The 25,439-nt window shown below is 43.9% G+C and overlaps 5 protein-coding genes across 6 annotated transcripts; 2 read left to right on the plus strand and 3 right to left on the minus strand.

Moving 5' to 3' along the window:
• Nucleotides 1-308: 308 nt before the first annotated feature.
• Nucleotides 309-1,632, plus strand: LOC122617749 (circadian clock-controlled protein daywake). 2 transcript variants are annotated; one of them, XM_043793726.1, is made up of 5 exons: nucleotides 309-415; nucleotides 727-819; nucleotides 876-1,029; nucleotides 1,087-1,370; nucleotides 1,433-1,632. In XM_043793726.1, the coding sequence occupies exons 1-5, from the start codon at nucleotides 331-333 to the stop codon at nucleotides 1,630-1,632; spliced, it is 816 nt and encodes a 271-aa protein (XP_043649661.1). In that variant the 5' UTR covers nucleotides 309-330. The 2 variants fall into 2 exon arrangements, with proteins under 2 accessions (XP_043649661.1, XP_043649662.1); XM_043793727.1 differs by having other exon boundaries at nucleotides 331-415; nucleotides 730-819.
• An 8,264-nt stretch (nucleotides 1,633-9,896) lies between these two features.
• LOC122618042 lies at nucleotides 9,897-10,545 on the minus strand. Its single transcript, XM_043794164.1, has 2 exons — nucleotides 10,468-10,545; nucleotides 9,897-10,403 (listed from the first exon to the last, which is right to left on the minus strand). Exons 1-2 carry the CDS (start codon nucleotides 10,543-10,545, stop codon nucleotides 9,897-9,899), a joined length of 585 nt encoding a protein of 194 aa, XP_043650099.1.
• A 162-nt stretch (nucleotides 10,546-10,707) lies between these two features.
• Nucleotides 10,708-11,734, plus strand: LOC122617571. The gene is made up of 3 exons (XM_043793481.1): nucleotides 10,708-10,911; nucleotides 10,974-11,288; nucleotides 11,396-11,734. The coding sequence occupies exons 1-3, from the start codon at nucleotides 10,846-10,848 to the stop codon at nucleotides 11,609-11,611; spliced, it is 597 nt and encodes a 198-aa protein (XP_043649416.1). The 5' UTR covers nucleotides 10,708-10,845; the 3' UTR covers nucleotides 11,612-11,734.
• Nucleotides 11,735-16,349: 4,615 nt separating this feature from the next.
• On the minus strand, nucleotides 16,350-16,745 carry LOC122617908 (protein new-glue 3-like). Its single transcript, XM_043793955.1, has one exon. It carries the CDS (start codon nucleotides 16,692-16,694, stop codon nucleotides 16,350-16,352), a length of 345 nt encoding a protein of 114 aa, XP_043649890.1. The 5' UTR covers nucleotides 16,695-16,745.
• Nucleotides 16,746-18,245: 1,500 nt separating this feature from the next.
• LOC122617983 (protein new-glue 1-like) lies at nucleotides 18,246-18,596 on the minus strand. The gene has a single exon (XM_043794078.1). The coding sequence runs from the start codon at nucleotides 18,594-18,596 to the stop codon at nucleotides 18,246-18,248; it is 351 nt and encodes a 116-aa protein (XP_043650013.1).
• Nucleotides 18,597-25,439: the final 6,843 nt, after the last annotated feature.

The raw sequence follows: 25,439 nt of genomic DNA on the forward strand, positions 1-25,439 counted from the left end.
ACTGCAGCCATCCGATCTGATCTGCTGCGATGCAAAGCTGGAGATCGATGACGAAATGGAGCTGGCAATTCGACTGCGAGAGCTCAGTTGGCGGACTACTGTTCTCTTGGCTGCCCACAATTGGGCAACTAACCAACGGAGCGCGATAACGATGGGATTGCGAAATATTCGCAAGCCACTCAAATCAAGTTTTTCCGCCAAACGAATGCGGCGCAGAAAATAGGAAAATGCAAGTGGTTTTATTCAGTTTTCATTTGCTGCTCGCTGTAGCTGGTCGGTTGGACATTCCTCGAATATCGACCATTAATTTGGGTTCGGATTAATACGGCGATGGCCCTCTTGGAACTGATTGTGCTGCTGGTGGCATTTGCCAGTTGCCTAGTTAGAACCGACGATGTATTTTTGAAAGAGCCACGTAAGTGCTGCCTGATTGCTAGATCAGTCAAGAAGGAATGGTGTTACTTCTGTTGCTAGGAAGGATTAATCTGAAACAGTTTTAATACCCCCGTTTTTGGCTAACATATGTGTGACTAACCCGCTTAGCAGCTGGAACTCGCTGTTCAAATAGCGCCAAATACATTGCACCACTAAACCGGATTTGTTTTTCTAAATTCTCTGTGTGTATTTTGTTTGCCTTACTCGCACTCGCACCCGTGCGATCTCAACCAAATCCACATCCGAATCCAAATCCAATATGAACTGAACCAAATTCTAACCGAACCGCAGCAGATTACATCAAAGAGTGTAGGATAGCCGACAAGGACTTTGTCAACTGCTCGACCCACAGCATCCAGCAGCTATTCGACAAACTCAACGATGGTGGGTAGAGTCCTGCGGTGTGTGTTCTGTGTTGACAATTTGGTACTGATTCATAGGCATACCCGGGCTCACCAGCATCAAAAGCTTCGATCCCTTCTATCTCAACCGCATACGGATCACGCAGGGCAATAGCAACGCAATCAATCTCAAGGTGGAGCTGGCTAACGTCAAGATCATTGGGTTCGGGCACACGAACGTCCTGGAGAGTCAGTGAGTGCGAGCTTCTCTATAATGAGTCGCATTCTGTAAGGCAGCCATCTTTTTCAGGGTGTTTAAGAAGGACTACAGCTGGAAGACCACCTTCACACTGCCCGAGATGAAGCTCCAGGCGGACTACAGTCTGTTCGGTCGGATCTTGCTCATCCCGCTCAACGGAAAGGGGCAGGTGTTCCTGGACGCGGAGAACATGACGGTCACCATGCACACGAAGACACGGCTCTACTCCAAGGGCGGGTTCACCTTCTACAACGTGACCAACCTGCACGTGGACTTTAAAATGGATGGGCTCAAGTCGTATTTTTCCAACCTGTTCAATGGCAATAAGCAACTGGGTAAGCAGCTAAAATCTCCAAAACTCACAGCGTGACCACTTTTGAAACGCCTTCGGCCCCAGAGGACAGCACCAACAAGTTTTTTAACGACAACTGGCGCATGCTGGCCGATGCCCTGTACACGGTCATCACCCAGACCATCGAGGATATTCTGCTAGACGTGCTGAAGAAGATATTTCACTTCATTCCTGCCAACTTCTTTGTGAGCGACATCCCGACGCCGGAACAGCTTTATGGAAGGGCCAAGCCGAAGCCGAAATGAGGAAATTGTCCGCAAAATTTGGGAGGGGGGATCCGGTGAAAAGTAGCCAATAAAGTCTGTGGCAAAACTTGAAGCGACCCCTTATAAGAGCAGCACACATGAATTGCTGGTGAAATGGTTTCCTGCCTGCTCTCAAAAGCATTAGTGTCGGTCAACTGTTGCCTTAGTCCTGGAACCGTCGTCTGGTAGGGAAGAGTGAAAAACTAATGGCGGCACCTTAATCAGACATTGTTCGGCCGTGTCCTGGAAAATATATCAGGATAGCCGTCACTGCGCAGACAGTCGGCAAACGGTGGCCGGGATCGACTCGACTGGGTAAAAAGTACACAAAACCTGTATTACACAATGCACTCGGCAAATAAAGCCGTAAACCGGCGGCAGGAGGTGGGTATTCCAGCTGAGGGTAACCGCACATATGGCAAGTCAAAACCGGAACCAGAAGCAGAAACAGAGGCCGCGTGTTCAAATTAATTGCCGCAAAAACAGTCCCAGGCCCCAAATTAATTTAAATTTTTTGTGCCTGCCGCTGCCTTTTTTTCCCGGCCAATGTGTTTGTAGCCTGCCAATAATTTTCTGCAACTGCTGATGCTGCAGCCGCAATTAAATTGTTTGGCGCAGCGGTAGCCATTACAAATGCCAAACAATTAGTTCAAATTTAATGCGCAATGCATTTCGGCATTTTAGTTGCACAATTCTGCGGTTTCTGGCGCCCCTTTCCCACCGCAGAGCTCTCTTTTTTTTCCAACTGCAAGACGAGCCAAAACCAAAGCGACAAATCCCGTGCGTGATTGCAATAAATTCGGTGGGCCCTGGACCGAAAGCAGACCAAAATGCAGTTTGCACACAAGGTAAACAAACAACAGGACGATCTGAGCCCCAAGGAATGGAGGGGCAACGGTCCCTCACCCAAAAGGACCACCAGCTGACAAAGGCGGGCAGGGAAACCCAGAAGACAAACACGGAAGGAAAATTATCCCGAAAAGGGGTATATGGGCCCGAAGTGTGGAAACAGTCGCCGTCGCCGAAAGTATTTCATTATTCCCAGCCAATGTTGTTCAATATTTGCTGTGCATTTCGGCCATATCCTCTTTTCGGCGCTACTGTATCGGCCGCGATCTCTTTACTCGGCCTAAAAGTATGTGGCATGTGCTTTAAGGGTACACACAAAAAGTATCAAAAATATTAGTTTACTTGTGCCTTTACTTTGTTCTTTCCAAATGCTTTTAATCAGGGCGATTAAAGAACGCTACGCTTACATTCGGAAAACTGTTGCCCAATTAAGCATCCGAGTACTTTCTGCAAATTTGCTTGCATTCTTTTGATATTTATAAGTTAATGTAAAGTAATAATTTAGCTTTACATATTTATCTACATCATAGGTTCGTGAAGTAGAAAGACTTTTAAAACTGTTTCCCAATCGATTTTTAATTTTCAGTGGCCACCTAAAAGGTATGTGCTTAAATAAATTCAAGTTTCAAACATACGACGTAGTTTCACGTTATGTTTATAACATTTGGTATTTTACAAATGTCTGGGTAGAGTAAAAGGGTACACTAAATTCGTTGAAATGTATATATGCTTGATCAGTATCAAATGTTGAGTTGATTTGGCCATGTCCGTCTGTCTGTCCATCCGTATGAAATATCGACAACTCAGAAACTATAAAAGCTAGAATGTTGAGATTAACATCCAGAGACATAGACGCAGCGAAAGTTTGTTGACCCATGCTGCAACGCCCACTCTAACGCCCACAAACCGCCCAAAACTGCCACGCCCACACTTTTCCAAAATTTGTTGATATTTTTCCATTTTTTTATTAGGCTTGTAAATTTATATCGATTTGCCAAACAACTTTTTGTCACGCCCACCCTACCACCCATAAACCGCCCAAAGCTGTCACGCCCACACTTTTGAAAAATGTTTTTTTATTTTTGTAGATTTTTGTTAGTCTTGTAAATTTTTTTCTCGATTTGCCAACACCCACTCTAGCGCCCACTTCCAGTAGCTGAGTAACGGGTATTTGATAGTCGGGTAACTATAGAATTCTCTCTTGTTAAATTCTGGCTGCCAAACACTATTTCATTTACATTAAGCAGTATAGTAATTTTAGAAACCTTTTACCCTCTGCCTTCCTCTTGGTTGCCTGGAAAGATACAACATTTTTAATTTTTTCACCGTTTTGCCGTCTTAACTAAAATAACAAAAAAAGATGTCTTTAACTAAAATGTATTTCCTTAAAAAACAAATCTGTGACACACACAAGAAAACGCTATTGTCGAGTTCAACGACTATAAGATACCCATAACAATAATAAAAAAAAATAAAACAAGAGAACGCTATAGTCGAGTTCCCCGACTATCTGATACCCGTTACTCAGGTGGTGGAAGTGCAAAGGAGAAATTTCCACACTCACAGTTTTTAGCGGTTTTCGGCAAATCGAGAGAAATTTACAGGACTAACAAAAATTTTAAAATATATCAACATTTTCAAAAGTGTGGGCGTGGCAGTTTTGGGCGGTCTGTGGACGTTTGAGTGGGCGAGGCAAAAAGCTTGTCTGCAGATCGATAGAAATTTACAATACTAATAAGAAAATGAAAACATATGAAAACATTTTACAAAAGTGTGGGAGTGGCACTTTTGGGCGGTTTGTGGGCGTTAGGGTGGGCGTGGCAAAAATTTTTTGAGCAAATCTATAGAAATTTACAAGAGTAATGCAAAAATGAAAAAATATCAAAACATTTCTCAAAAGTTTGGGCGTGACAGTTTTGGGCGGTTTGTGAGCGTTGTAGTGGGCGTGGCAAAATGAATCATGAGACAAACTTGAGCTGCGTCTATGTATTTGGAGTCTGCATGCTAAATCTCAACTTTCTAACTTTTATAGTTTTTGAGATCTCGACGTTCATACGGACGCGTCCGTCCGTCCGGACGGACAGACGGACATGGTCATATCGACTCGGCTATTGATCCTGATCAAGAATATATTTACTTTATATGGCTTCCATCTGCCTGTTACATACTTTTCAACGAATCTAGTATACCCTTTTACTCTACGAGTAACGGGTATAAAAATGTTTCAAAAGTGTTGGCATGACAGTTTTGGGCGATTCCTGGGCGTTAAAGCGAGCGTGGCAAGATTTGAAAACAAAGCGCTGCGTCTATACCACTGGAATCTGCATCCTGCATCTCAACTTTCTAGCTTTAATAGTTCCTGAGAGGCGCTCAAACGGACAGACGGACCAAAATCGACAAGAAGGAGACACTTCCTTCAACCTGTTACATACTATTCAACGAACCTAGTATACAATTTTATTTTACGAGTAACTGGTATAACAATAAGTCTACAAGACATACATACATATGTCCAAATCCAGTTGTGTCGTCTTCCTTATCTTTCCGATGTCATGTAGACCTTCCCTTGACTAACGGTCCCATTAGAAGCCATAAATTAAACATTTAATTATAACGCCGAGTGCAATGGGCAAATTAATTAATACATAATACATGCAGGGTTAATTCTCCGGCAACATGCAACATGCCAAACAACAACGCCATAAAAATGTGCCACACAGGAGTGCATGAACTTTAAAGCCGGAATAATACGAATTTATGGCCAAATAATTGCAATCTCATTAGGACACTCGGCCGGCAAACCGAAACAGGGACATGACACCGGCTCCAACCGGGCCAATTTGCCATGTTAAAATAAATATTCGCATTTTGTGAAATATTTAACAATAATTGAGCGTAAAATAATCGCCCAGCTCCAGTCCCCAGCCCCACCTCTAGCGGAGATAAAGCCGTGGAATAGCCCAGACACGGTCAGCTCTGATACTGCGCTCCCAGCCAGCAACAGCCTGCATCCTGCATCCTGCGACCAGCAGGCAGCTCCCAAAGGCAGAGTGCGTTAATTGCAGTTGCCGTTGCACAGGACACGGATTGCGGCGACAGCGACAATTGTAATTAAATAGACACCGCACAGGACCTCTCCCCACCCTCAGTGCGCTGCCTCTGCATCGTCCCTGGTGAAGTGTAATGGGATAATGGGAGCGGGGGCCAATCGGTTGTGCGGAATGGAAGTGCCAGGATAAGGATTCGCTGACGATTTCAGAGCATATGCCATCATTTGTGGATTATAATTAGCGGGGCGAAAGGCCCATTCTTTTGAATAATCTTAAGCTTTTGACAGTAATTTGTTAAGAATTCTTTATAATACTCAAGCTTAAATAAAAATGTATTTAAAGGACCAGGTGGTCCTCTCTTCTTTTGATCAATAAGCCCCACTGTGCAGCAGTGTTGGTCCTTTATTGAAAGTTATTGAGTTGTTGGCATTAATTTTGCATATGCGCCTATGTGTTTCCACTTAGAACGCCGACTATTTTGGAGCACGTTTAACGAGCTCCACCGCTTTAATGCTCGTATAAATAAATAACATTTTGGCGAATCTATGACCAGGCCAATAGGCCAATTGCTAGGCTTTGTTAATATTTGGATCGCAGCGGATTCGAATGAATTGGGCGATAAAGAGAGCCCCGCCAGCCCCATCACAATTTCGAGAGTTTAGCTTATTTGCGAAAATTTGTTGACACGCAGACCTTCCCAATCGCAAACGGAACAAGCAATCAAGGAGCGGTAGCAGCTTAGCATACTTCCGCCAAGGATAACAGGAGACGCCCAAGGATGCCGGCGGCAGTTGCTTGCCTTACAAGATTTTATTTACACCTTCTGCGAAAATGTTTACACTTCAACAGGCAGCGGCAATAAGAAGATGAACCCAACCCCTGCCACGCCCAACGCCCAACCCTCCCCGGCGAAATGCTGAAATGAGCAATATGTAAACCTCCAGGATGCCAACGGCAGATCCCCAAACAATTGAAAGTGAATTTCCACCTGGCAAAGAATTACTCAAACTAAAAAATTCAAAAAAATAGGGAAACTGCTAACGGCCCTTGAATAATTCCACGATGTAAGAGGGATGCGAACTAGGACGCGAAAGAGGAGCCATAAGAAGCGTTGTCATGGCGTAAATTTATGTAAAAATTTGTAGCAATTGCAATAAGTTAGCCCACGCCATTCCCATCGCCATGGCCGGCGGCACTAAGAAGCATAAAATTTGCGTGCGAGACCAAATAAATTCTTTCGATTTCAGTCAGTTTTTATGCGCATTTTAAGTGTGGACCGAGGAGTTTCGGGCCTCGAGGGATTCACCGCTGGGACTCCCAGCTGAGTTTGTAAGCCCAGAGATATCACTTTATTTTAAATGCATTAAGAACTTTGGCCAAAACTGATTACGAAATTCGCTGAGCCTTTGTTTGCTGAGCCCTTCATGATGTCTGAGCCCGTCAGAACTGTGGAAATTAACTCTCAGCTGGCAAATGCCTCGGAGTGCAAATATTGAGCAAAGTCTAAGGTTTTTCACTGCCTCAATCTCCTCCAAGCTCACTAGCCCAAAGAATCGCAAAGAAGCGGAGGATTTTATAAGATTCTCTTGGTAAACTGTTACCCACTGTCGTCGCCTGTTATTTTTGGCAATCTGTTTGTTTGTCGATTGTCTGTCAGTTATGCTACTTATGCCTCATCCTTTATTCTGTTCCCATCAAAAGTCCCTCGGCTCGGCCTGATTTAATAAGTATCCTTTTCCCCCGGTTCCTCGCAATTAACATAATTTTATGAGTGGATTTTCATAGTTGAACAATCTTCTGCCCGCGGCATTTGCGAAAACTTTAAATTTCAATTCACTTAAACTCTTGTGGGACGAGAAACTTTCGCCAGGCCATTGAACTCAGGACGGGCATAATTTTCGTCATAGGTCTCTGGATATACAAAGATCCAATTCATAGACCCAGAGAGACTTCAAATATAGTTTAACACCCTTTCCCCTTTCTTTTTGCCGCCAGTGATTACCACCCGAGGGCGTCATTAGCATTCCATTTGTGTGCGGTGCAAATGTTGTGATTTCGATTGCTGATCGCTGACCAGTAAATCCGAACGAACCGTCCTAACCCACAGAACAGAGACCGAATTCGCCCGATTTCGGGGTTGAGGTCTTGGGGAGACCCTATTAAGATGTAGGAGGCGTCGTTGCACGGCACGAAAGAGATAGAAGACTCCGCTGTAAATCAAGACTATCAGCAGGTCATCGAACCCACCTCATCATAACTGGGTAGTGTCTGTCATAATAGCCAAGAATCCATAATTGCGCCTGGGAATTATTCGCAATCGATACGCATATCTAACCCAATTTTCTCGTCCCCAATTCGCGTTCTTTTGTTGGGGGCGATCGAGAATGCGGGCTAGCTCAACTGAATTTATTTTCTTGCACAATGTATGCACCGGTTATTCCAGAAGAACTCTATTTAAATGCAATTAGAAAACGGATTTTAACCGCCAATGACAATAGAATCGGGTTTTTTTTGGCACCTGAAGTGAATTTGAGATTTGGGCTTACTAAAAATTCCACCTCTTGCTCTGGAAGCCCCAGTCCGAGAACCCAAATCAATCTGCGACAATGTGACAATAATAATTGATAACCTTAAAGCCGAAAAAGCGCGAACTCGCTTTTAATTCATTCGGTGGGCAAACGTCGAAGGTGAAGCGAACCAAATAAATTCAATAAAAGTCACTCAAATGTCGATAATTGAAATGCGTACACAAGACCAGCCACAGCAAATACAAAAAATAAGCACCGAACGGAGCTGGACGGCAAAAAAAAATTAACATTTTTATATAACAAATTTAATTTGGACAATTCGACCAAATCGAAAATTGCATAAATTTCATTTGCAGTCATCCGTTTACGGAAGGACACCAAATGGGAAGTGGGGTGGAAAGTGGGATATGAAAGATTTCGACTGCGAAAGGAACTTGCCAACTCTGTTAGCTGCTATGGACCCTAAACTGAGGCGAACGTCCCAACGAAGCTCCATACAAACCTGCGAGTGGTTGGTCCCGAACGTATCTATTATTCAAAGTAACGCTCTGACGTGTACTGGTCGCGCAATTAAGTTCGCGCCCCGAAATTATGTACTGAACGGGAAGCTCAAAGGAGCCGCTCTCTTCTAAGTTATTGCACTTTCCTACTGAAGATTTATAGCGCGATGCGAGCTCGCTTAGATATATGGTGTGGGTAGAAATTTTTTTTTTGCTTATTTCCCTCTCATTGAGTGACTCACGGGCCTCAACGCAACGTTAGCTTCTGTCAACGACTCTCGTCGCGAGCGATGTGCAGTGCATCCTTAATTAAAGATTCACTGGGAAGTGATATGGAGGGGGCGCGGAATGCGGGATGCCAGAAGATGCCCCTTCTAGGACTGTGCTTCGCGAAATATTTTAAATATTCGCAAGTTTTTATTATCGCGCTCAAACTTGTGGGAAAGTTCCTTCCCCTGATGTCGTACGCCATATTACGTGGCCTGTTTGGGTAATTCGAGATAGTTTAACAAGGGCCAACCATGCGGCTGTGCACTGAGGGGAAAATGCCTAATTAAAGAACAAAACTCATGATTCAGGACTGACTTTCATTTCAATATTTAATCTCACCTAATGTTTAAAGGCTAAAGCGGTTTTTAAAGTCCCGTGGCATCTAGTTGCATACCCCATTTATACAGCAATTGAAGATTCCCACCACATTACAAACGTAATTGAATAAAACAAGCTATTAAATAAGTGATATGTCGTTTAGATTTCTGTAATTATCACGTTTTAATTTTATCTGGCTATTCATGAAACTTTTATGGTTTTATTATGCCAATAAATGTCCGGTAGTACCAATTCAAGACTTGAACGATTCTTGCGCAAACAGATCGCTCCAGATCTCTGTTGGAAGATGTAGCCCTGCATTTCTATCTCTGTAGGAATAATATAGGTACGACTTCGCCCCTACTGGTATCAGCCCAATCAGCACGACGGAATATGCATTTGCAGGGAGCTCCTCTGCGCTCCACACACACCCTAAATCATTGTCGTCTGTTGCTCATCAGCAGCCCCTCAGACGCCATTATCGTCGTCATCAATTGCGCTGCCGGTGGCTGCCTGCAGACAGCTTGTCTCCGTCGGGTAAACATGCGAATTTCGCAGTCGAGCAGGCAAACACGTGACAAGCGGCTAAGGACGATTGCTGGGGGCGATTAGGTGGGAGGACAAGACTAGGCGACAATGACGACGTCAATGGAGCGACAAAAGGCAGTTCAAGTACTAAAACAAGGCAGTGTGGGACGCGCATCGAAGCTTTATTGGATCTCCACCAGCCAGGAGATTTCATGAGGATCTCAGCCGAGACTGAACCGCTTTAGGTTGTCGAATCCCTTGGATTTGTCGATGCGGCCGTAGATGGTGGACCGCACGATCATGCCGCCCTTAAGCGTCGAAATCATCATGGCGAAGCGGAACTTGGCCTCCGGCAGGAAGCTGGGCAGCATCTCCTCGTCCACCTTGTAGTTATTTAGGCTGTAGGTGCCGCTCCGGATAGGGCACTCCTTAAAGAGGGTGCCGTGCTTGAGGAGGTCCTCGTAGATTGCGCGAACCAGCGGGTCCGAATTGCGCTGCTTCATTAGCTTGCAGAAGTTGAGGGTACGGTTTATCAAGGTGGAGAAGTTGCCCTTGTCCGTCTCCAGACCAAAGTCTACCATTAGCTGAACGTCCTCTATGTCCTGGTGCGTCTTTATGTCTATGCTCAGACTTGACTCGCCCGAATCGTTTTGCAGATCCACCTTGAGGTCCACGATTTTGTCGTTGGCCTCGAAGTCAATGTTCGTGAGGATGACCTTGAAAGAGCGCTGGCGACGGCAATTAATCAGACCTCCGTTCAATGCGGTCCAAGAACGTTCCACCCCAACTCACCCACGCTCCAGCCAAGGGCATGAGCACTACCAGAATCAAGGCCGCGGCACAGCAGCTTTGGATGAACTCCTTGCGCATTTTGCTCCAACTATCCACTGAGACTGGCTCTTATTCAATTAGTCAGTTTTTATATGAATGCAATTAAAATTAGTTAGGCCCCACTGAGCCACAAAGCGCTCCGAACATTAGGGCCATCGACGTGGTCGTGGTGAATTAAATCAACTAAGTGGGTGGACTTTGGAAAAGCATTCAGCTGTTTCGAAACGTAGTACATTTTCGATAGGATCGAACTCATAATCGGTTACCCCATTTTCATATAAATAGTGCGTCGCTTGACCAAACCAGACAGTGAAGTTAGTTTATTGCAGTTGGTCCACAATGTTGCTGTACACCGCGCTGCTGGTTCCCGTCCTGATGGCCATGTGGCATGGCTCCCAGGCCGAGGTGAGAGTGCGCAGAGTAGCGCCTTGCCACTGGACTAATCCCTCAGCTGGCCTTTATTCCAGAAAATGATGAGACCCAAGTTCAAGGACATCAAGATCTGGAGCGAAGAGAAGTTCGTCAGCCACAAGGTGGTCTACGACAACAGCGATCCCCATCTGAACTTCAGCATGGAGGTGCACCAGGAGCTGCACGACGTAGATATCCACCTCGAGGTGCGCATCACCAACAAGCAGGACCCATACTACACCACCAACCTAAACACCACCCTGAACGTCTGCCGCATACTGGGCTTCGCCAACAAATCGCCGGTGGGCCGCTTCGTGCACGGATTCATCCGCGAGTTCGGCAACATAGTTGATAACTGCCCAATCGCCAAGGTGAGTGATGCACTCTTGTCGGGGTTCCAGCTGACCCTCCCCCACTCTCGGTCACTTTTTAGGGCCGATACCATTGGCACCGCATTCATTTAAACCGCAAATTACAGGGCTCTTACTTCATCAACAAGTTCTGGTGGCCAGAGGACCCAACCACCGCCATGCTGCCCGAGCTGGAGTTTGAGATCGTCTGGCAAGCCATGCACGTGGACGCCAACAAGAAACGCACGCTGATAATGAACGACCACTTCGGTGGGGACTTCGTCGTCCAGGACGTCAATAATCTGAAGCCCGGCATCTTCGCAATGCTGCCCAAGATCGCCTAGAAGCTTCGCTGGGTCGTTCCTGCGCGTGTCCCAATGGTATTTACTTAATGTTATTCAGTGTCACTTGGTGTTACCCAGAAAGCAAGCAAATAAATCTGTCGCAGAAAGAGCAAACTAATGATATTATGCTGGTGCCTTATTAATCAAATGCAAATGACCATCGGTTTTCGTTACTAGTACAAAAGCTGGATTGGTAAGTTTGACAAAGAAAGAAAAAGCGATAGCTACATACATAAGTTTAAATAAAGAATTTTTCAACGTCCAGGTAAATACATAGCCTTTCCAAATAGCAAAGTGAAAAGATTTATTTGACACCCGAGTTTTACACAAAGCCATAATCAGAATTTGTAAACAAATTGCCACATTGTATTTTAACGTACTTCGAAAAATTATAAAAGTTATACTAAGTATATTAATTCTCTATCTGCTTTTTGTATGCCTTTCCAAAATTACATTGTAATTCTTTTATTGAACGAAAACATTATTGCATTTAAACTTTTTTAAATATTGAAAAAAAAACTTAAAAAATGCTTGTGAAGCGCATATAATTGGACCAATTGTCAGTTTTCCGCACAACCATCAATGTCAATTAATTATACTCGTTACTCGTAGAGTGAAAGGGTATACTAGATTCGTTGAAAAGTATGTAACAAGCAGAAGGAAGCGTTTCCAACCATATAAAGTATATTTTGATCAGGATCAATACCGAGTCGATCTGGCCATGTCCGTCTGTCCGTATGATCGCCGAGATCTCAGGAACTGTAAAAGCTAGAAAGTTGAAATTCAGCACACAAACCACAATAGCACCACGAACCGCCCAAAACAGCGACACTCACACTGTTCCAAAATGTTTTGAAATTTTTTTTTACCTTATTATAAGTCTTGTAAATTTTAATCGATTTGCCAAAAAAACTGTTGCCACGCCCACTCTAACGCCCACCATCCACCCAGAGCTTCTAGGCCCACCCTTTTAACAAATGATTTCATATTTTTTCACATTTTTGTTAGTCTTGTAAAATTTTCTCGATTTCCCAAAAATCTTTTTGCAACACCCATTCTAACGACCACAAACCGCCAACAACTATCAGTGTGGAAAATTCTCCTTCGCACTTCCACTAGCTGAGTAATGGGTATCAGATAGCCGGGGAACTCGGCTATAGCGTTCTCTTGTTTTATATTTTTCACGTGCTGCTCTCGAATTTCGACACTCGTCGATTTCGTGTTTTTAAAGCATTCCCAAATTGAATTAAATGGTACGGATTCGAGAGAAACAAGAGGCCCACAACATCAAATTATTATTCAATATAGTCGCAACGAAATGTTTGTGACTTGTGCCATGCCTTTTGTGATCGGACAGTGACAGTTTGCGAATTTTAAACCGCTGTTGGCTATTTTTTGCCCTAATGAAGGTGCCACTTGGTATGATTTATGCGAGTTTGAGTTTCCCGAGCTTTGGATTTGCCTATTTGGTTATTTGTTGATTGGCATATTGATGCAGTGTTGCTGTTATTGAGGAAGAAATAAAACGACAGCAACAATGAGGAATGCTAAAAAGTTCTCGGCGCCACTGCCTCGCTATCTGACTCGATGATTCCAAATAAAATTTCAATTACCGGGTATAATAGGTTCGGAATGGAAATACAAATCTCTGGAAAAATCTGCCCAAACAACTTTTATCAATTATCCGATCAGAAGCCACCAAAAAGAGGTGTTAAAGGTAAATGCCTTTGTGTTAAGTTCCCGACTCTGGACCATGCTCGATGCCCAATCCACACAATGCATTTGTTTTCACTTTGTTAAACCCGTAAAACTTTATCCAAGCCAAGAAAAAGTTCAGGGGTCAAGCCAGCGGCCATTTAAGCTCCATTAGACAGGCACACAAAGCGACATAACGCCCTAGAACCCAAGGAGCAGCCCGGTGTAAGGAAATTCATTGTCGAAGTCGTCCAGCTGTGCCTCTTTCCTCCGCTTCAAGGAACCCAAAGAGTTACCCCTAATCTGATTACAGCCCAGTAAATCTTGAGAAAATGCCATTCAATGCTAACGTTTTTTATACATTCATCAATGGGTTGGCTGCAACTCAGACCAAACAACGTGAATTTCCCTACCTCGACTTTGAGGTTGCTGCACTGTTGAACAATAATTTGTTCAACTTGGTTGCGTGGTAATCCAAAGGCCGATTCGACCAACGCTTCTCTCAGTGAACGTCAGAGCCGCACATATGCCACCGTGGACAACAGCCCAGCCCAGGAGCACTCCAGCCAGCCAGTCAAATCTTCCCATTTGGCTAATAAATCCTTGAGCAGCTTATGGAGCAACGTCTGCGCATAAATATTATGGCTGGCAACTGGTCAAGAGGAAGGACGATGTCGAAGTACGAGGAATGGCACCAAGGACCCGCCTGCACTCACTTTACACTCGAATACGTCTCGTCTGCCCCCCACATCCTACCATTTTGAAATTACTTCCCTATGTCATTTGAGCTGTGCATTCCAGGCTCGCCTCAAACGTGTTAAATAATACCCTTTTCCAGATAGGAATATGCGTTCACAGAGTAACACAACCAATGCATTGGGTACAATTTGTCTAAATATTTTGTATGGTATCGTCATCTATATCGGTGTCCGATTCCAAATAGATTTGCATTTGTTAGAAAAAGTACCGCAAAGGTAGAAACATGTTGATGCTAGCACTTAAAGTAACATTACAATTAATTCCACCGTTAGCTAAAATAAAAAACATTTATCGTTTTCTAATATTGAAATTGGGTACGTATAAGATGCGTGTGAGTAATGCTTGTTACTTAGTAGGAGTATTTTTACAAGTATTGGTTGCCGTATTTTTTAAGAGGCCCAAAATATATAAGAAACACAGAGTATTGAAACGTCGCTTTGTGTTACAAGAAGTTCCTTTGTTCCCAACCGGAATTCTTGAGCCGACATTGGATTTCGGTTGACTGTCGTGTTGGTATGCCTGCTGTGGATTTCTTTGCCTTCTGCTATGGTTGTTGCTGATTTCTTAGATATACGCGCTGCCCTAAAAGGATATGCAAATTGTTTGAATAGTAAAGGACATGCTAAACAATTCCCGAGCCTCGAGTCTCTAGTTTAACAAACAAAAAAGGAAACTAAGCTAACCAAAACACTTCTCTTTCCCAGCTGGTGAATATATATATTTTTTTGGCTTTGCTCTTTGTTACTGTTCATCATTGCAGCTTTTTGTTGCGCATTAAGTTGTTGTTAAGGAACGGAGGACAATCACAGCTAGCAGCTGAGGACATGTTTTAGCATTTCACACTAGCCTGGTATAAATCACAGATCCCCATGTTATTAGGCATTCAATTCCTTTTTCCAATGTCCACGACATGGAACTGTTGCTCTGCAGTAGGTTTATTGAATTCGTTGATAATGCCTAAGGGCAGTGTGGGGAGGAGTTGGGGCGGAGAGCTTTCCTTTTCGGGACAATAAATCTCCTGTTTCCAGAGCTTACTCCAAACAATTTCTAGCGCATTTAAATATTTTACAATGCCTATGCCCTGTTGCGGTGGAAGTGTGTTTCCTCTAAGTTTCAATGTTCTCTGCAGTACAGATCCAGATTATTTGATTTACTCACCTGAAACCACAATTCGGGAAAATACAAGCTCCCAGTGCTTTCAAAATGTTCGCTTAAGAGCGCGTAAATTCCAATACATCCTGAGCTTTAAGGCTTCTCATGCTAAACAATTTTCAAGAAGGGGTTAGAGTCTGAAGGAAATACTCTGATAAAAAGAACATATTACCTTCCCTTTTGTGCTTGGAATCGGCAATGATGGCAAAATGCAGTCAATCTGGAATGACAACAATACGGGTTGGGCCAGCCTAACGTACTTTAGCTTTTGGCTGGCGGAATTTTTGTTATTTTCGTTTCCCTTAGTTGCTGCGCAGTCTGCGGACAAAGTTACCTCTAATGCAATTTTGTAAAGAGCAAATCCGATAAGAAATTTCTTTAGGCTGGAGATTGCCTTATTCAAGTTCTATTAACATATAAAGAGCTGTATGCGACGGATCTGAGCAATTAATGAACACAAAGAAGTAAATGTGAATTGAAATATTGTTAACAAATCATAACCCCAATCCTAAATTGCTCACAAGCAGATATGCAACGGCCATCTTCCTTCATTCTACCCACAAAATGGCCAAAAAGAATTACTTCCCCTTTTCATTTTCTGGTATCTTTGGCTTTTTGAACCGACGAAGATTATGATGACGTGCCGTCGCCAAACCGCACACTTTATATTTGCACACATTCAGCTCAATTTTTATTTACATCCAATAGATTTAAGTATCTGCGGCTTGGGTCGCTCCATCCATTCGTGAACGGCAGCACATTTATGTACAGTTCAAAGATCAAAATGAATATTTTATTTGATTTGATTCCAGGCTGGCTGACTGCTGAGCTTGGCTACAAGAAAAGCTTTTTTGAGCGCACAATCTCTGGCATAATAAACTCCAGGGATAGGGCCAAATGTCTGCCGCCTTGGAAATGCGCGGATTCCCCACTTGTCGAATAGAATATGTAGATGTGCTCGGGTATGACTGCGACAATATCTTAAATGCTTTAAATAGCAGCACAAATTCTTTCTCGAAAATACGTCAAAAGAAAAAGTTCAATATAATAATCTGATTAGCTAGTGCAGGGTTTATATTTCTTTTGGAAGGAAGAGCCCCAAAGATTCTATCTTAAGTGCACAAACCCGCACTTATCCCTGAAGCTGATTGATCAGGCGGCGCTGCCTCGCAAGCAGCTGCTCCATCCTGCGCCTCCTCTTTTCCTGGCGCTGCCTCCGCTCCTGGCGACGACGGCGCTCACGAGCCAGGCGACGGCGGCGAGCACGTCTGCGCCTCCTGGCCTCCGCCGAGGAAGAGGAGGCAGCGGTCGTGGAGGTGCTGGTGGTGGTGGCGGATGAAGCCGTGGTAGTGGTCGCGTCTGTAGTTGTGGTTGTGGTCGCGTCAGTAGTTGTGGTTGTAGTTGTGGTACTACTGCCCTCCTGAGCCAGGAGCAGGCACAGGAGCACGCCGAGGACTAGAGCGAATAGGAAACGCATTGAAATGAGTACATTTTACAAAATCGAGCGGTATTTTATACGCAATCTGGGGCAGACATGATTGTAGTACTACGAAATCAATAAATACCTTATTGGTGCTTGACAATTAAAGCTGTTTGCACAGTTTTTCTATTCTGACTATATTTTCAGCATGACCGAGTGCTCTTGGGCTTGTAAGGTCAACAGAGTTGGGTAAAATTGTAGATAAATGTAATAATTTTTTTAATACTGCATACATTGGTTGATACAATTTTTGTACCCGTTACTCGTAGATTACAATGGTATAGTAGATTCGTTGAAAAGTTTGTGACAGGCAAAAGGAAGCGTTTCCGACCATATAAAGTTTACATATACAATGTATATTTATTTTCAAGATCAATAGCGGAGTCGATCCGGTCGATTCGGTTGAAATTCAGCATGCAGCCTCTAGAAACATCGACGCAGCGCAAGTTTGTTGGCCCACGTTGCCACGCCCACTGGAACGCCCATAATCCGCCCAAAACAGCTACTCCCACATTAAATTTTGTATTAGTCTTGTAAATTTCGATCGGTACACCAATAGTTTGTTTGTCGCGCCCACTATAACGCCCACAAACCGCCACATATACCACGCCCACAGTTTTAAAAAATGTGTTGAATCTTTTTTATTTTATTATTCGTCTTGTTAACTTCTAACGATTTGCCAAACAACTTTTTGCCACACCCACTATAACACCCAGAACCGCCCAAAACTAATACGCCCACACTTTACACATTTTTTTTTAAATTAGTTAATTAATTATTCTATTCTGTCGTTCGGCGGATTTATATGAGTCCCCAATAAGGTCTGAAATGAAATAAGGGCAAAAGAGTTTTCGCCCCCATAGAGTACATATATTACGGATCAATAGCCGAATCAATCTTACCATGACCATTCGTCCGTCAGTCTGCATTTCTGTATCTCGGGAACTATTTAATAAGATTATAGGATTAAGCATGCAGATTGTGGTGATGCATGTACAATTAAAGTTTGGCCTCTATGACTTCAAAGGCCACAAACCACTGAACTGTCGCGGATAAGTTTTTTTTTTATATTCCACAAAATTAACATTCTAAGGGCATTTTGCAACGAAATGATAGTGGTGGCTTATCAATTAAAATACACTTGAGCAAAATAAAATTTTTAATCTACATACTTTTCAACGACCCCAGTATATCCTTTTACTCAGTATACGGTATTCGATTAACGATTAAATAAAACGAGGTACGGCTGCATATTTAATAAAACTTTCGCCTGGTTGCTGTTACTTAGTCAATACTTTTTAGTACATTTTTATCCCGAGATCGCGGTTTACAAGCGGACCAACGGACAGAGGGAAACTATCATTAATGAAATGAAATGTCCTCTTCTATTAACAACTTTGTTTGTACCCCGCTACTTGGTCTCTAAGATAAAATATATTTTTAAAAATTTAAAGAAAACATTTTGTACGTTTTAATTTACATCGATTTTAGCGATTTTGAACAGCTTATTAACAAGCGAACGAGCTTTCAAATAATTTTAACATTTTTTTATCCGCGCAACTGTTTGAGCTCCCGGCGCTTATTCTTCAGTTGCTGGCGCAACCTTTGAGTCCTGCGCTGCCTCCTGCGCTCCCTGCGCTGGCGCTGACGGGCCAGCCGGCGGCGACGGGCACGCCTGCGCCTCCTGGCCTCCGCAGAGGAAGAGGACGAGGAGGAGGCAGTGGTCGTGGTGGTGCTGGTGGAGTCAGTGGTGGTGGTGGTGGTGGTAGTGGTGTCGGAGGAGTCGGTGGTTGTGGTGGTCGCGTCTGTAGTTGTAGTTGTGGTTGTGGTACTACTGCCCTCCTGGATAAGCAGAAGGCATCCTAGGACGGAAAAAACAAATACGATCGAGAAACGCATGCTGAGTGTGTCTAAGGTGCGAAACGTGAGCGCTTTTATAGCAACCTGTCTGTGCAGTACAGGAGATTGTTGATATTTGGTTCTTACACTTGACATTCATATATGTTTGCTCAGCTTTTTCATTTATATTCTTTGGTTTTTTTCGCAGTCAAATATTTTTCTTTGATATTCTTAGAGTTAGAGTGGGCGTGACAAAAAAAATTGTTGCAAATCGAGACAAAATTAACGAGACTAATAAAAAATATCAAAACATTTTTCAAAAGTGTGGGCGTGGCCGTTTTGGGCTGTTTGTGGGCGTTCGAGTGGGCGTGGCAACAGGAATCGACAAACTTGCGCTGCGTCTATGTCTCTGGAGTCTGTATGCGAGTAAAGGGTATAATGAGAAAAATATCAAAAACAAGAGAGAACGCTATAGTCGAGTTCCCCGAGAGATTTAAGCACTCACAGTTTTTGGCGGTTTGTGGGCGTTAGAGTGGGCAACATGAAACGACAAACTTGCGCTGCTTCTCTCTCTGGAGTCTGCATGCTGATTGTTGAGGCACTAATTGATTTGGGCCTAGGGAGAGCAATAAGAAACAACCTTTTGTAGCAGTCACTTATTTTTTATTTAATTTATTTTAAGCAAGCGAGCAGCTTTAAAAAACTTTGTTTCTTCTCCTTCGCCAGTGTTTCCTCAAGTGTCGAACAAGTGTTGCCCTATCCAATAACCGCAGATCATGGGTAACACTTTTACCAAAGTTTTCAGGGTTACGTCTTTTTGGCCTAGTTGGCGGTTGAATTTAAATTACGGCGGTAACATTCCCCCCCCCGTGAACGTCCTTCTGATCTTCACCAATTTTTAAACCGACGTCCAGGACAGCAATCTTGGCCACTGGGCGGACCATGATGCCTTTTGGTGTCCATATTGTAGCTCTGCGTACTTGTCCATCTTTGGCCATCACTACGTCAGTAATACGTCCTTTTGGCCACATGTTCCTCGGCAGTTGATCGTCGACAACGATAACGACATCACCGATAGCTATTGGGGGACGTTTGGTAAACCACTTGCTGCGCCTGGTTAAACTTGGGGTAAATTCCTTAACCCAGCGATTCCAGAATTTGTCTGCGAATAACTGAGTTTGTTGCCAACGCAGCCTTAGATCGGTATTGCCATCTGCCATACGCTTATAGCCGTTCGTCGATCCCAGAAGTAAATGATTCGGGGTGAGTGCTTCGTCGTCGGCTGAATCTAAAGAGACAAAGGTTAGTGGTCTGGAATTGATGATACTTTCCGCTTCCATAAGGGCGGTTTGAAGAGTTTCGTCGCTGAAGTTGTTTGTTGGGCAGATTGCTTTCAAAACAGTTTTGACCGATCGGACTAGTCGTTCCCATGCGCCTCCCATATGAGGTGCTGCAGGCGGGTTGAAGTGCCACTTAATTGCTTCGTATTTTATGGTGATTTCATCAAAGTCGATCTTTTGAAGTTCTTCTTTCACCATTTTCTCCGTGGCTTTAAAGTTTGTGCCATTGTCAGAAAAGATTTCTTTTGGAGTCCCGCGACGTGTCATAAAATTCCGCAGACACATAATGCATGAGCTTACATCGAGTTTGTGGGCTACTTCTATGTGTACGGCTCTCAGCGTCAGGCAGGTAAAGAGGACTCCCCACCGTTTTTCCTTGTGCCTGCCAACGTTGACCAGTATGGGACCGAAGTAGTCGACTCCCGTGTATGTAAAGGGCCTCTCGAAGCAGGCTAGTCGGGCGACTGGTAATGGAGCCATTTGAGGTACTTCGGGGCTGGCGGTGGCAATTTTGCACAGTTGACAAGCCTTTCGAACTGTTTTATACAGCACTCGTAGACGAGGTACGTAGAAGTCGTTTCGAATACGATTTATCGTTGACTCGTGCATCATGTGATGTGATTTTTCATGGTAATATTTTGTAATTAAAAATGCGATTTGGGAGTTCTTTGACAGAACGATGGCGTTGTCAGGATTTATGTTATCGTTTCTTCCCTGAATGCGTAGTACGCCGTCTTCGTCCAGGTAAACGTTCAGGGCAATCAACGAGCTTGACTTGTCAATGGCTGAATTATTTTTTAGAGCGGTTATTTCAGCTGAATACACCCTGGATTGCGCCTGTTTATATAGCCACGATTTTGCTCTATTTATGATTTCCGGGTCTAACGTTGTCGGTAGTTGATTTCCGAGACATTTGGCACGTATTCTTTCAATGTATAGCACGAATGTTGCCACAGCTCTGTATAGGCGTCTCCAATCAGAGAAGTACTCTACTGCAAAATCAAAATACTTTAGTTTGTTTACAACGAAGATATGCTTACGTAGTTCACACGGCTCGCTGTTATCGAGAATAATGTCTTGTAGTGGCCATTCGCTTTCTGGCTTGACTAGGAAGTGAGGGCCTTTTAACCAGCGATTAGCGTCAGGTGTTTTGATAAATTTGGTAGCTGAGTCCGCAACGTTTTGCTTTGTGGGAATCCATCGCCATTGGTTTCGACTTGTGTTATCGATTATCTCCCCAACTCTATGCATAACGAAGGCTTGAAATTTCCGTGGGTCCATATCAAGCCACTGTAGAACGGTCTTAGAGTCTGTCCAGTATGTACTTGAATTGATGTTGAGCCTTCTAACATTCATGGCCTTTTTGGCGAGGCCCACTCCAATTACAGCGGCCAGTAGTTCCATGCGTGGTATTGAGACTGGTTTTAGTGGGGCGACCTTACATTTGGCTGCTACCAGTACTGTGTCGACGTCTGCTCCTCGCTTGATACGAAGATATGTGACTGCTGCGTAGGCGTACTCGCTCGCGTCTACAAACGTGTGTAGATCAATCTGGTCGGCATTCGGCAGCAAAGTGGAGTAGAAGCGAGGAAATTCCAGTTCGGTAGCTTGAAGCAGGACCGTTTTCCATTGTTGCCATGACGTGAACAGGGCGTCGGGCAGTTCTTCGTCCCAGTCTATGCCTGCACGCCATACTTTTTGCAGAAGCATTTTAAGGCCGATCGTGTAGCAGGATAACAGGCCCAAGGGATCAAAAATCGACATTAATACTTGTAGGGCTTCTCGTTTTGTTGGTATGGATTCTCCATTTAGGACGTCTCTTTTAAGTCTCGCGAATCTAAAAGTATACTTAAAAACGTCGTTTGAGGGTTCCCAATACATACCAAGAACCTTCTCCGGGCCACCAAGTTCTTTGGGATGTTGTTCGGCTATTTGCCACTCTCCAAAATGTTTGAGGATAGCGGTAGAGTTCGAGATCCAATTTCTTATAGTGAATCCTCCCTCAGCATGAATGTCTCGGACTTTTGATGTTACTGCGATCGCCTCAGAGTCGTCGGTGTAGCTGTCTATAAGGTCGTCCACATAATGAGCCTTTGTAATTGATTCGAAAGCTCGGGGACATTGATCCTTAAACTCCTGTGCGTTTTTGTCCCGCACATAGTGAGCAATACAGGGCGCGCAGCAAATTCCAAATGTCATTGCCCGCATGACGAATGTGCGGGGAGTTTTGTTGCCCTTGCTAAGCCACAGAAATCTTTGAGCATGCATGTCGCTTTGCTGGATAGTTATTTGATGAAACATCTCAGCGATATCCGCGCACACGCCTATACGACCTACTCTGAATGCCATAAGAACCTCGGTTAGCGGGTTTAAGAAATCGGGTCCGTTCAGCATAAAGTCATTAAGGGATTTGCCGTGACTCTTTGCAGCTGCATCCCAAACCAATCTTATTTTATTTGGCTTGTTTGGGTTTAGAGCAATGAATATAGGGAGGTACCACACACGGTTTATGTCTTCTGCTATATCTTTGGTTTCCAGTTCGAATGCGTAGTTTTTGTCGACTAGGTTGTCAATTTGGCCTTGAATTTGATTGAATAGCTCTGGATTCTTGTTAATTTTTTGTCGAAGACATTCGAGTCGTTTAAGTGCGTTTGAATAGCTTTCTGGGAGAATTACATTTTTGTCTCGCCAGAGCAGTCCAACTTGATAGCGACCATTTACTTTCTTGCATGTTTCCTCCAGAATTTCCGTAGCCTTTTTGTCATCTTTAGAGAAAAGCTCCCGCGGTGTGATAGGGTCTGTGTTGAAGCTTTCTCTTACCGTCTTGTCGATGTCGTCCCAGTTGCAAACGCAGTGATGAAGGGAATAATTTTGGGTGGCATTACTTGTGCCCTGAATACTCCATCCTAGCATACATTTTGAGGCGATAGGCTCATTGCGTCTTCCTTCACGAATTTTGCGCGGAACAGCAAAGGTCCAGTTGTTTGCGCCAATTAGAAGCATCGGTGCAGCATTCCAATATGATTTTATGGGCAATCCATGTAGGTGCTTGTATTTGCTGCCAAGTTTATGTGCGTCAACGGTTTGCTTAGGTAGGGCAAGGTGTTTGATTGAATGCACGTTGTTGAGCCACAGTTTTCTTCCACTCCCCATCTCCGATATTTTTACCTGGGCTTTGAGAGACATTTCCTCCGTACGGGTGGTGTCTCCGGTCCACTGCAGACAAAGTGGTTCAGAGGACACAGGAACCTTGAGGAGCTTCAGAATTCCTTCATCGATAAGTGTTACAGATGAGCCCTCGTCCAAAAACGCATACGTGTCGACCTTTGCTCCGCTCCCATATAGTGTTACCGGCAGGATTCGAAAGTATGATTCACCGAGGCCAGTTTCTTGATGGTGGGTACTGACGAGTTCGGGTTTAGGAGCTTCCCTGTGAAGGAGAGGGTGGTGTTTTGATTGACAGTTATCAACGCCGCAATCGCGTTTTGAGAAACATTTGCGACGGTGCATCTTTAGGCATCTGTAGCAGGCCTTGGCGTCGTTGATTATATGATGTCGCTCCGGAACAGGCAAACTTTTAAATTTCTCGCATTGGGCGGCGTAATGTTCGGTGGAGTTGCACATGACGCATGAAGGGTTCGGTTTGGCGTCGTCCTTCTTCTGATCGTCTTCGGACTCACACATTCCTCCGGTTGATAAGTGCGTGTGGGTATTCACGCTCCATGAATTTTGTGCAGGTATGACTGTGGAGGCTGCTTCTGCTAAATTGTATATCCAGTCGCTAAATGATTTTACAACAGGGATAGAAGCACTGCGTGGATGCATGGCCCAGCTTAATTTATGCTGAGTGGGCAACTTGTCAACAAGCTCGCGCAGAAGCATTGGGTTGTCAAGATGTGCGTACAGGTTACAGGCCTCCATTGTGGCGCACGCGTTGCGCACTGCCATCGCAAAGTCGATTAGGGACTCCAATCTATCTTTGTGTATACTAATTTTACGGATTTTGTCGATGAGCCGGTCGAGGATCTGTTCTGGTCGTCCAAAGAAGGTTTTTAGCGTCTTGATAACCTCCGGGACGAGTGCCGGCAGTAGCAGCTTATCACGAACCAATTCGTAGGCTTTCCCTTTGAGACACTTCTGGAGACGAAGCATGTTTTCAGCGTCTGAAAATCCAGCTACCGAGCAGCTGTTCTCGTACATGCTTATGAAAATTGGCCAGTCTGCTGGGTTGCCATTAAAAGTCGGCAGATCCGCTGGTAATATTTGCCTTGCTGCTAGTTGGGATGCAGTTGGTCCAAATGATAGGATGTGTCTTTCCTGTGTCCCCTGCTGCTGTGCAAGTATTGCATATTTCTGCTCGATATATTTCTTTTCCACTTGGCGTGTCTCTTCTAGCATCTCTATCATCAAGTTTTTTGAGCATGGAATATATGATGTCTCAGCTGGCTTATTGGGATTGGATTCGGTTTGTATTATGTCGCCATCTTTCGGCAAGGTATTTGTCAGTTCGTTGCGTTGTAAAGCGGCTTGCTGTGAGGTGGAAGGGGTATCGTCGACAAGTTTGCACAAGTCGCACGTCCATTGTGACTGTGCAATAGAGGCATCGACTCCAACGCAGGCGAAGTGGTACCATGCCTTGCATACGTCGCACTGCACCCAGTTTTGGACGCCGCTGGATAGTCGGTTCTTATTGCATGAACCGCAAAGAGTTACATCTCTCTCCATTTTCGAGGTCGGTTTCTTCGTCGTGATCTACTTCAACAGAATTCTACACATACATAGCCTTCATACGTGTACGTGTGTATCTTGGCTTATAGGTATGCGTGTGTTCCGTGTGAATTTCACAAATGGTTGGCGTCACTTTTAATTGCGCTTAATATTAAGTACAAACAAAGTTTTTTAAAGAAATGTTGAGGCACTAATTGATTTGGGCCTAGGGAGAGCAATAAGAAACAACCTTTTGTAGCAGTCACTTATTTTTTATTTAATTTATTTTAAGCAAGCGAGCAGCTTTAAAAAACTTTGTTTCTTCTCCTTCGCCAGTGTTTCCTCAAGTGTCGAACAAGTGTTGCCCTATCCAATAACCGCAGATCATGGGTAACACTTTTACCAAAGTTTTCAGGGTTACGTCTTTTTGGCCTAGTTGGCGGTTGAATTTAAATTACGGCGGTAACACTGATTCTATCGGCTAGAGTCGATCTGGCCCTGTCCGTCCGTATGAACGTCGAGTTCTCAGAAACTATAAAAGGTTAAAAGATTCAGGTTACAGATTCTAGAGACAGACGCAGCGCAAGTTTGTTAACCTATTTTGTCACGCCTACTCTAATGCCCACAACCCGCCCAAAACTGCCACGCCCACACTTTTGGAAAATATTTTTATATTTTTACAATTTTTTTTGGTCTTGTAAATTTCTATCGATTTGCAGAAAAAACTTTTTGTTCTGCCCAATCTAACGCCCACAAACCGCCCAAAACTGCTACGCCCACACTTTTGAAAAATGTGTTGATATTTTTTCATATTTTTATTAGTCTTGTAAATTTTTATCGATTTGCTTAAAAACTT

The sequence above is a fragment of the Drosophila teissieri genome, chromosome 3L, assembly GCF_016746235.2.
Source record: "Drosophila teissieri strain GT53w chromosome 3L, Prin_Dtei_1.1, whole genome shotgun sequence".
NCBI lineage: Eukaryota > Metazoa > Arthropoda > Insecta > Diptera > Drosophilidae > Drosophila > Drosophila teissieri.

Bases quoted from the DNA above. Each gene is read 5' to 3' on its own strand.
- LOC122617749 (XM_043793726.1), top strand. From the start codon at position 331: ATGGCCCTCTTGGAACTGATTGTGCTGCTGGTGGCATTTGCCAGTTGC. The intron at 416-726 runs GTAAGTGCTGCC...ACCGAACCGCAG, and splicing joins TGTATTTTTGAAAGAGCCAC to CAGATTACATCAAAGAGTGT. The intron at 1,030-1,086 runs GTGAGTGCGAGC...CATCTTTTTCAG, and splicing joins ACGAACGTCCTGGAGAGTCA to GGTGTTTAAGAAGGACTACA.
- LOC122618042 (XM_043794164.1), bottom strand. From the start codon at position 10,545: ATGCGCAAGGAGTTCATCCAAAGCTGCTGTGCCGCGGCCTTGATTCTG. The intron at 10,404-10,467 runs GTGAGTTGGGGT...TGCCGTCGCCAG, and splicing joins TGCCCTTGGCTGGAGCGTGG to CGCTCTTTCAAGGTCATCCT.
- LOC122617571 (XM_043793481.1), top strand. From the start codon at position 10,846: ATGTTGCTGTACACCGCGCTGCTGGTTCCCGTCCTGATGGCCATGTGG. The intron at 10,912-10,973 runs GTGAGAGTGCGC...CCTTTATTCCAG, and splicing joins GGCATGGCTCCCAGGCCGAG to AAAATGATGAGACCCAAGTT. The intron at 11,289-11,395 runs GTGAGTGATGCA...CGCAAATTACAG, and splicing joins ATAACTGCCCAATCGCCAAG to GGCTCTTACTTCATCAACAA.
- LOC122617908 (XM_043793955.1), bottom strand. From the start codon at position 16,694: ATGCGTTTCCTATTCGCTCTAGTCCTCGGCGTGCTCCTGTGCCTGCTC.
- LOC122617983 (XM_043794078.1), bottom strand. From the start codon at position 18,596: ATGCGTTTCTCGATCGTATTTGTTTTTTCCGTCCTAGGATGCCTTCTG.